Consider the following 9,848-nt stretch of genomic DNA (forward strand, 5'->3'; position numbering starts at 1 on the left):
ACGTTTCGCTTCTCATCCGAGGAGCTTTCTCAATTCAGAAATAGAGAGTGTGGAGTTGAGCTTTTAAAGCTGAGATGTGATGTAAGCTGGATTGCTTGCAAATTGTTCTCACTCTCCTAACAATGGAGGCTCGTCAGAATCCTTGTTTGTCTGACTCACTGATGGGCCACTCTTGTCACATGAGTGCAGGTGTTGATTGGAGTGAAACTGACTGGGGATCAGGCCTAAACTCCACACCTCCACACCTCCACAACTCCACACTCCACACTCCACAGCTCAACTCCACACTCTCTATTTCTGAATTGAGAAAGCTCCTCGGATGAGAAGCGAAACGTCTTCAGCTACAGAATAGAAGTCCAGTTGTTTTTGTTTTTTAACTTTTTTTGAATCTGAAGAGTTAAATACTTTCATTATTTTAGGACTAGGCACGTTTGAATACAGTGCCCTCATGTGGTCATACTGCGTTACTGCACGCTTTGTATGACAAACATTTTACTTTGAAGGAGCCAACCGGAAATATGCATTTATCGTAATGTAAAATCATTTGGGTTATCGCGTGTTCTTCAGTCTAATTTTAACACGTTTTTGTTTCAATATATTAAAAATGTAAACTCTAAAATCAGCGATACGTGCATTTTTATTTGCAAAGCCAAAATCAGCTTTTAGTTTGTACTTTTAAACTAACCGGAAGTTTTTTTCCAACACAAGAAGAAACCGGAAGTTACATTACATTTGACTTGACTGTCGTTGAGCTCGCAGCGAGCAATGCTACCCTTTGTTAGGAGAAGTGGTGAGAAATCTTGTTTAAAAACAAGACTTGCCTAATTGAACCGTCGGTACCGCCGGGTTTCTCGGTGCTTGTCCTGAAAAGTGAAGCCGGTCGCTCGGGAGTCCATTTGCAGTACTTCTTTTTTCACGAGTTAGCGCGTTAGCTGTGCGGACACCAGCTCGGAAAGATGTCGCTTCACGGGAAAAGAAAAGAAATCTACAAGTACGAAGCTCCGTGGACGGTGTACGCCATGAACTGGAGTGTCCGTCCTGACAAACGCTTCCGGCTGGCTCTGGGCAGTTTTGTGGAAGAATATAACAACAAGGTGCGCAACACGGCTAGCTAGCTGATGCTAACTCCGTGTTAACATCGTGGCTTCAAATGTCAGCTTTTATTCTGCTGTTTCTTTTCACAGCAGATGGGTTTAGGAGCTGCAGCGGGGTTCGGTCCTGCTGTCAGTATCCGTAGTTAATGTTGTTTATTTGTTTTCCTCACGCCTTGGTTGTGTGTTTGCTCTGCTCAGGTTCAGCTGGTGGGTCTGGAGGAGGAGAGCTCAGAGTTCGTCTGCAGGAACACGTTTGATCACCCTTACCCCACCACCAAGATCATGTGGATCCCAGACACCAAGGGGGTTTACCCAGACCTGCTGGCCACCAGCGGGGACTACCTGCGCATCTGGAGGGTGAGATGAAACCTGGTGATGGGAATATTTGGGGATGACAGTTCTCTTACACGCTCAGATCACTGAAAGGACTCCAGTTTCTCCGGTTGAACATCATTGTGTCAGCACTCTCACTCTCTATCATCCAAACATACTATCAGGAGGGGTTATCTTGTTTACAGAGGTCCTGTTTTTGTCAGAAAACTTACTTGTAGAAGCAGTGTGGAGAACCTGAGGGCTAAAACACTGTATGTTATTTGTTCACATACACTGTCCTGGTGATGTAAACATGAAGGGGATATCTCTTAAACCATCCAGCATCTCCATGTAGTTAGTAGGCATGACAACGGTGGGGATGATGGGATTTAGGGTGAACATATTGCTTGTAGTGGGATTTTTATTTATTTTTTTGTCTCCCAGGTCAGTGACACAGAAACACGTCTCGAATGTTTGCTGAACAACAACAAGAACTCAGACTTCTGCGCTCCTCTCACCTCCTTTGACTGGAATGAAGTTGATCCCAACCTGCTGGGTAAGAAACTCTCGTTCAACAATAGTTTGGTGATTGGTTTGATTTTTGACTTCGAATTGTTGAATTTTGTTTTTATTTTTTGCCCCGTAGGAACATCCAGCATCGATACCACCTGCACTATCTGGGGACTGGAGACGGGTCAGGTTTTAGGACGAGTGAACCTGGTTTCTGGACACGTGAAGACCCAGCTGATCGCGCACGACAAAGAGGTTTGTGCTCGTGTCTAAAACTGTATTCTACGGTGTTCTGTGAGTTCGAGGACGGACTTTTTAAATATAGATTATTTGGTCTTGATTGCTAGTTCACCAGACTTTATAAAAACATTTTTTTTTGGTCAATAATAGTTGTTTTCCCCAGTTTTTGTATCAGAGTTTTTTGATGAATTCCCTTCAGGAAGTCTTTCAAAAGGAAAGGAAATGAGGAGTAAAGGTGAAGGAAGCCCGAGTTTTACCAGAATCACGCATGTGAACAGAACTCAGTCAGTCAATGAACCAAAAATTAAAAAAAATTGGTTCAGATTGATGTTATTAAGTTTGAATTTGGTACAGCATGGCAGAGTCTGCATCAGAATAAACAGAAATACAAATGGAAGAAAAAAAACAGTTGAACTGGGAGAAAAAAACACATAATAACAACATAATTGAGTCAGAGTTTGTTCACCTCAGTCATGAAAGAAGCAAAGTTCTCTGAAACATCCACGTAGGCGGCTTATAGTAGAGAAACGAACCACAGCTCTGAGGACGTTCCCGCAGGCAGCACGCCAACTGCACGCTCCCTCCAAAGTTGCGACATCTGAGGCATCGTGCTGTTGATAAACCTGCACATTTCAGAGTGGCCCTTTATTGTGGCGGTCCCAAGGCACACCCGTGCAATAATCCTGCTGTCTAATCAGCATCTTGACACGCCACACCTGTGAGGTGGATGGATCATCTCGGCAAAGGAGAATCGCTCATGAACACAGATTTGTGACCAATATTTGAAAGAATATTTGTCCTGTACAGACGAAAAGTCCAGCTCATGAAAAATGGGAGCAAAAACATAAAAAAGTGTCGCATTTTTATTTTTGTTCAGTATATTTACAGCCAAAATGTTCAGAGGTTCACAAAATCACAAATTACTAACAAATGTTTGAGGACAGAAAGGCAAAACCAGCTGCTGCGTCTGTAACGCTGAAACTGCCAGATGTTTCCCGGAGCCGACCACAGGACTTTTAGGCAGCCAGTCAGCAGCTGACCTGTCGGGACACGTAACACGTAAAGTCAGAATAAATTCCCAGAATTCAGCCGTGATGGAACCAGTATTTGTCTGTGTGTCTCCTCAGGTGTACGACATTGCGTTCAGCCGTGCCGGAGGCGGCAGAGACATGTTTGCCTCTGTCGGCGCCGACGGATCCGTTCGGATGTTTGACCTACGGCATCTGGAGCACAGCACCATCATCTATGAAGACCCCCAGCACCACCCACTGCTCCGCCTCTGCTGGAACAAACAGGACCCCAACTACCTGGCCACGATGGCCATGGACGGCATGGAGGTCGGTCAGCTGCGGTCGGCCTGAGAGCAGACACAATCTTTGTTTTGGGATTATTTGTTTAGTTCCTGCAAAACTTTATAAAACAGCTGAGCTGCTCGTTACATTTCCTTGTGACAGGTGGTGATCCTGGATGTTCGTGTGCCGTGCACTCCCGTGGCTCGGCTCAACAACCACCGCGCCTGCGTCAACGGCATCGCCTGGGCGCCTCATTCTTCGTGTCACATCTGCACCGCAGGTGAGCGGGAACAGGGCCTCGTTAAAGGCACACGGAGGTGGGGGAGGGCCGGGGTTGGTACTGAAGATCCCAGACATAATTTGGTTTCACTTAGAAGTTCCTAAAATCTGCAGACAGTTTGGTCCAGAGATTTAGTTTTAGAAACGCAGCTCATGTCACGAATCAACATGTTTAACAAAAAAACCCCAAAAAACACCGTCTTTATTCAGAAGATGACGGCCACAGCTAATCAACCATAGTCTACACAAAAATGTCTACACCTCAGCGAATTTTACAGACATTAAGCAGAAGCTTTGTTCATCCACACATACTCCTGCGGTGATAACTTCATCTCTCACCATAAAATGTTCTTAAATGAAAACTTTTCTTGTTTCTACCTGCAGCCGACGACCACCAGGCTCTGATCTGGGACATCCAGCAGATGCCCCGCGCCATCGAGGATCCCATTCTGGCCTACACCGCCGAGGGGGAGATCAACAACGTGCAGTGGGCCTCCACGCAGCCGGACTGGATCGCCATCTGCTACAACAACTGCCTGGAGATCCTGCGCGTCTAAAGCCACCGAAAATTTAAAAAAGGAGCGCTGTTTCACATTTGGACTTTTGTTGTCCTCATCCCTTTGTTTTCAGGACAAAGATGAGAGCACAAGTGAACTTTCTGAACACGTTTGGAGCGTCACACACCGACTCCGCAGAAAACCTGGTTTACATTCGCTCGTCATCACGTCTTTGCTCCGATTTGATTAAACATGCGTAAGCTCTTATTTATTTTGCTCAGCAGCTAAAAGAGGCATCAGTGCTGTGAATTTGGAGCTGGTGTTCAGTTTTTTTATACTCCTTGGTGTTAATTCAGCCGGACGAGAAGAGGGGTTTAGATGTCGTGCATTTCACCTGTTTAATTTGTGGAGGTCGATCGCCGCTGCTATAGTTGGCAGAAGACGACTTCTTTAATATGTAGGATTATGTTGTAGCCTTCTTTTGGATGCATACCATAATATTGATGAATCAAGGATCCGTATATTCTAGCCTTGTTTACTTATGTGGCAGTTTAGGCCGTTCAGTCTGTGGAGGACTGTGGGCTCAGACTTGTGCGACTTTTAAAAGATGTAAAATAAGTTTGGCGAGCGGCGTCACTTTGACGTTCTAACCTCCCAGAGCGATGTGCTCAACTTCTTCTTTTTGTTGGTCGAAGGTTGTGTTTGCAAAGCTGCGTTTTTCTGTTGGAGTGAGGTTTGAAGTGAATGGAAACAACTTCCTGTCTTTGTGTTCAGTAATCGAAGGGTCATGTCCTTGTAGCATGCCATTACAAGGCAAAATGTACATACATATAAATATATCAAACTCGGTTGTTGGTTAGCCAAGTGTTCATGTTGTAGCTCTTTTCATAAAGTTTATTATTGAATTTGCTCTAATAAAACGTATTCCTCCATGTCTTAGAAGCTAACCTCCAGTTGTGTTGCTTTTTTTTTCTTTAAATAAAGATGTAAAGTGTACTGTACTTTCAAATCATTGAACTATTTACAAATATTTTCCACAAGGAAAACATTGTTCTCTTTAAAAACTGCTTTTCTCTCGTTCCATTCTGCTGTTTGTAGCTTTTAGCTTCATCAGATTTTAAATCCACTCAGCATTTTAGCAGAAAATGCAGTTTTTTATAGTTCTTTAAAAAAAAAAAAAATTAAGCCAGACATTGAAATGTTGTTAATACTTTTGTGACAATTTTAAAACCTCATAACTGATGTTGAATAAATGTCAGATTATTAAACAACATAAACATTAAAAATAACCAGTCAGACAGTTAAAATTACTTAGATGTTGACTAAATATTAGCATTTTAATCACTGATTGTAACTACAGCACAATGCTTATTTATTAGATGAAATAATTGATAAATAGCTGATGCTGTTCTTCCTGGATGTCAAGCTTAATTAACTTTTAAAATCCTAATTCTAGGTGAAAATAAAAGCGATTAAAGCTTCAGTTTGTGCAACGAGAAGCTTCCTTAAAACAGGATCGTACGTCACGACGCATCAGAGCCACAGGCTGACTCTGATTTCTGTTTTTTCCTGCTTTTCTCTTTAACTTTGGATGAAACTGACATGTAAAACAAGTTTTTAGGTGAAATGTGTGAAGAGGAGAGTCTGAGTTAGTAATAAAGCTAAAAACATAAAAAGTGTTAATCAAAATGTAACAGTTAATGAATTTATGGATGTTTTATAACTTTATAATTCAACCAAAACAGCTGAGATAAAGCAGAATAAAGGTGTCACAGTTTGAACCCTGTGTTTCCTCTGCCTGTCTGCAGTTAGTAAATAAGACCTGCTGCTTCCTGTCTCATTTCAGACGACCTTCAGACTCATAAAGACATAAAAAGCCTCTCCTGTCTCTCCTTCGGCACCAAACTTCAGCTGCCTTTTCCAGACAGATGAGCCATTTAAATATGTGTATTCTGTTAAAGTAAGGGTCTGAGATGGCACACAGCGAGCTGTCAGCCTGTAAGTTTTAATATCCGACGCCTCATTTGATCTTTATGTTCAAAATGTCAAAGTTTTTAAAAACTGATCAGCTTGGGATTATTTCTTCTTCCTGTTTTCTGTGTAGGGGACGGACGGAGCACATCCCAGCTGAAAATTGTACTTCTTGGAGGAAGAAACTCTAGGAAGAACTTTGTGGGGAACTTAATCCTGGGGAAAGAGGAGTTTGTCACCAAAGAGAGAACGTCCTGCTCTCGGAGGCTGGGACTGGTGGACGGACGCTGGTTCACAGTGGTGGACACTCCCGGCTGGTGGTGCGACTTCAGTGCTCAGGACACGTCCAAGCTGGTGAAAAGGGAGATCCGGACCAGCGTGTCCCTGTGCTCGCCGGGCCCTCATGTCTTCCTGATCACGGTGAAGGCCAGCTCAGCCTTCTCAGAGAGGCGCCGCAGAGCCGTGGAGGAGCACGTGTCCCTGCTGGGTCACAGCGTGTGGACACACTGCATTCTGGTCTTCACCTTTGCTGGCAGGTTTGAGCACACGAGAGCCGAGGAGATCATCCAGAGAGGAGGACAAGGCCTCCGCTGGCTGGCTGACAGATGCGGACTCAGGTGTCACAGCGTCGTCCTGGACGGCGGCGCAGGAATACGACAGCTGCTGGTGGAGATACAGAAACTCGTCAGGGAAAACGGAAACAGAGTGTTTGAGATGCAGGAAAGCGTTCTCCAGGCCACTGCAGAGGAGAGGAGAAGGGTGGAGGAGAGGGCTCGGATGAGATTTCTAAGAATGAAACAACACAGGTGTCTGATGAGAGGTGAGCTCAGAGAAAAACCCAATTAATTAGAATCAAACATCTTTTATGATGCCTTCCATGCAAATAGTTGCTGTTACTTTTGTCCCCCAAAAAACTTGGCAGCTCCATTTACTGCAGACTTTACCTCTGCAGGCCTAATGTGCAGTTTTACTGGATAAAGATGGAAATGTTTTCAGATGTTACTGAAATCAGATTCTTACTTCGCTGCTCGGTCTCAGACGTCCAGCTCTCGTTCTGCAGCTTCTTCTCTGTGTGAAATTCAGCTTTGTGTTAATTCTGTGTGTTTCTGAGCTACTTCTGCAGACTTTGAACTATTTTAGACATTCATACTTTAGGGTTTTGTAACCTTTATACTAAAATATTTAAGTGAACATTTAAGGGTAATAAGCAACAATGATCATTGAAAAAAGTATGGAAATACCCCCACTTATTTCTCTGATTTTGACCTCTAGATGCTGTCAAGGCCTGAAAATGCCGTCACCTACTCAAATGTAACAACTCTCCTTCTGATCTGTTTTTACTCTTTTGTTCCTGCAGAGAGGTTAAGGACAGTTACTAACATCCGCATCGTGTTGCTGGGAGCAAAGGGTTCAGGGAAGACTTCAGCCCTGAACACCATCCTGCGCAGAGACAGCGATCAGCAGCTCGGGAGGACAGCTCAGAGCTGTGTTGGAGAAGGACTTGTGTTTGGGAGACAGCTGACTGTGGTGGACACACCAGGCTGGTGGATGAACTACTTCTGTGAGGAGACGTCCCTCTTCGATCGGAGGGAAATAGCTCTCAGTTTGTCTCTCTGTCCTCCGGGGCCTCACGTCTTCCTGCTGGTGATTCGCGTGGACCGAGCGTTCACCGAGACCTACAGGAGAGCAGCTCAGGAACACCTGGAGCTCATCAGTGAGCACATCTGGAGTCGTGTCGTCTTGCTGTTCAGTTTCGGGGACTGGCTGGGAGGGACCACGACCGAGCAGTACCTGGAGTCTGAGGGGCATCCTCTGCTGTGGCTTGTTGAGAAATGCTGCAACCGATACCACGTTCTGAACAATAAAACTAAAGGAGATGGGTTTCAGGTCAGAGAACTGATCGGGAAGATCGAAGAAATGATGAGCGGCTGCACTGGCTGCTGGCATTATGAGATCGAGAGACAAGCGTTGGAGGAGCTGGAGACGAGGATGAAAACAGAGGCAGGCAGAGCCAGAGACAGGCTGAGGAGGAAGGAGCAACAACGGCAGGCAGCCAGGTCGGAGCTCGGTGAGTTGGATGCATTTGGTAAATTAAAGGTCTAGTGTTCCTTGAAGGAATGCATATCGCCCGCCACCTCTCAGTCCAGAGCTGTAGACGAAGATTACCGTTAGATGAAAAATGATTGAGTTGTCGCCATTTTGGTTAAACCTTGGAAACAACATTTTGCTCAGTCTCATGCATGATCTGTTAATGCTTGGAGAATGTTTTGTGAATGACTCTCAGCTACAACCACACCCAATTTCAGCTCAACATCTGTAAAAGTCACTGAAGTATAGTTAATCATGTTCATCCAGTGATTTAAATCAGTTCCGTGTTATGGCAGCGGGCGATAACAGCGTCAGAACGATGTTTCTGTTAAATGTAGAAAACTTCTTTCCAACAGAGAAGCTCAGCCCTCTGCAAGAGTTGACAGTAATCCTTGCTGGAGGCAGGAAAGCAGGAAAAAGCTCATGTGGAAACACCATTCTCACCAGAGACAGCTTTGACACAGACACTGAGACCAGCTCCTGCAGTGAACATGGAGGCAGAATCTCTGAGAAGACCGTGTCAGTCGTGGACACACCGGGATGCTTCCCCATGACCTCCGATCTCCTGAGGACACCCTCTGCTCTCCTGCTGGTCGTCAACTTAAGCTCCTCGTTCACACATCTCCACGGGGAGGCCACAGAGAAACAGCTGGAGGCTGAGGGAGGCCAGCTGTGGAGCCGAGCGATGGTGCTGTTCACTTACGGCGACCGGCTGGGAGACACGAGCATCGAGCAACGCATCGAGAGCGAAGGAGAGCCGCTGCAGAGGCTCGTCCAGCGCTGTGGGAACCGGTACCATGTTTTCGACAATCAGAACCGGGGGGACGGAGCTCAGGTCAGGGAGCTACTGGAGCTGGTGGAGGAGATGCTGGTTGGACCGAGGCTGGCTGGGGATCACATGTGGAAACAGCTTCCTGCTGCAGAAAAGCAGTCAGGTGCAACAAAACATGAAAAGAGTTTAAAGCAGCAAACAAGCAGCAGATGTGACTGTGAGTAAAAATCCTCATGTTTTTATTTTCCTGCTGATAGTTCATATTTCTAACTTTATGCTGAGGGATTCTCCACAAACCAGAAAACTATTTATTTTTTCCAGGGACTTATTTAATTTTACAGTGAATTCCAAAGTCATGGACAAATAAAATCACCAAACAGAGATCGCATGTCAAACTTTAACAAAGATTGTTCTCTAACAAACCTTTATTCATCTGTGTTTGGAATGAGTCCAACTAAAATGTGATCAGTGAAGAATTTTAGGAATAAATACACTGTGTTCCAAATTATTATGCGCCGTAGCCTTGTTCGCATGGGGTGTCCATCAACCAGCCATCCTCCACTCCATCCATCTGGACCATCGAGCGTTGCACGGCACTCATCGGTGAACAAAACAGTTTTGAAGTCAGTCTTCATGTATTGTTTGGCCCACTGGAGCCGTTTCTGCTTGTGTGCAGTGGATAGAGGAGGTCGACAGGATGGCTTACGCACAGCTGCAAATCTCTGAAGGACCCTGCATCTTGTTGTGCGGGGGACGTTGGAGGCACCAGCAGCTTCAAAAACTTGTCTGCTGC

The 9,848-nt window shown here is 45.1% G+C and overlaps 2 protein-coding genes across 2 annotated transcripts in view; both read left to right on the forward strand.

Annotated features, from left to right (window-relative positions):
* The first annotated feature begins 719 nt into the window (after window positions 1-719).
* On the forward strand, window positions 720-5,220 carry dcaf7 (ddb1 and cul4 associated factor 7). Its single transcript, XM_017419528.3, has 7 exons — window positions 720-1,094; window positions 1,293-1,451; window positions 1,851-1,962; window positions 2,053-2,171; window positions 3,284-3,493; window positions 3,611-3,728; window positions 4,112-5,220. The coding sequence occupies exons 1-7, from the start codon at window positions 957-959 to the stop codon at window positions 4,282-4,284; spliced, it is 1,029 nt and encodes a 342-aa protein (XP_017275017.1). The 5' UTR covers window positions 720-956; the 3' UTR covers window positions 4,285-5,220.
* An 864-nt stretch (window positions 5,221-6,084) lies between these two features.
* The window catches only part of LOC108237825, a 7,654-nt gene continuing 3,890 nt past the window's right edge, over window positions 6,085-9,848 (forward strand). Inside the window, exons 1-4 of the mRNA XM_017419527.3 lie at window positions 6,085-6,222; window positions 6,329-7,015; window positions 7,553-8,263; window positions 8,640-9,272. Of these exons, the coding sequence (XP_017275016.1) occupies window positions 6,198-6,222; window positions 6,329-7,015; window positions 7,553-8,263; window positions 8,640-9,272 (2,056 nt within the window). The 5' untranslated portion in view covers window positions 6,085-6,197. The remainder of the gene's footprint in view (window positions 6,223-6,328; window positions 7,016-7,552; window positions 8,264-8,639; window positions 9,273-9,848) is intronic.

Source organism: Kryptolebias marmoratus, linkage group LG12 (genome assembly GCF_001649575.2).
Source record: "Kryptolebias marmoratus isolate JLee-2015 linkage group LG12, ASM164957v2, whole genome shotgun sequence".
NCBI classification, from domain to species: Eukaryota; Metazoa; Chordata; class Actinopteri; order Cyprinodontiformes; family Rivulidae; genus Kryptolebias; species Kryptolebias marmoratus.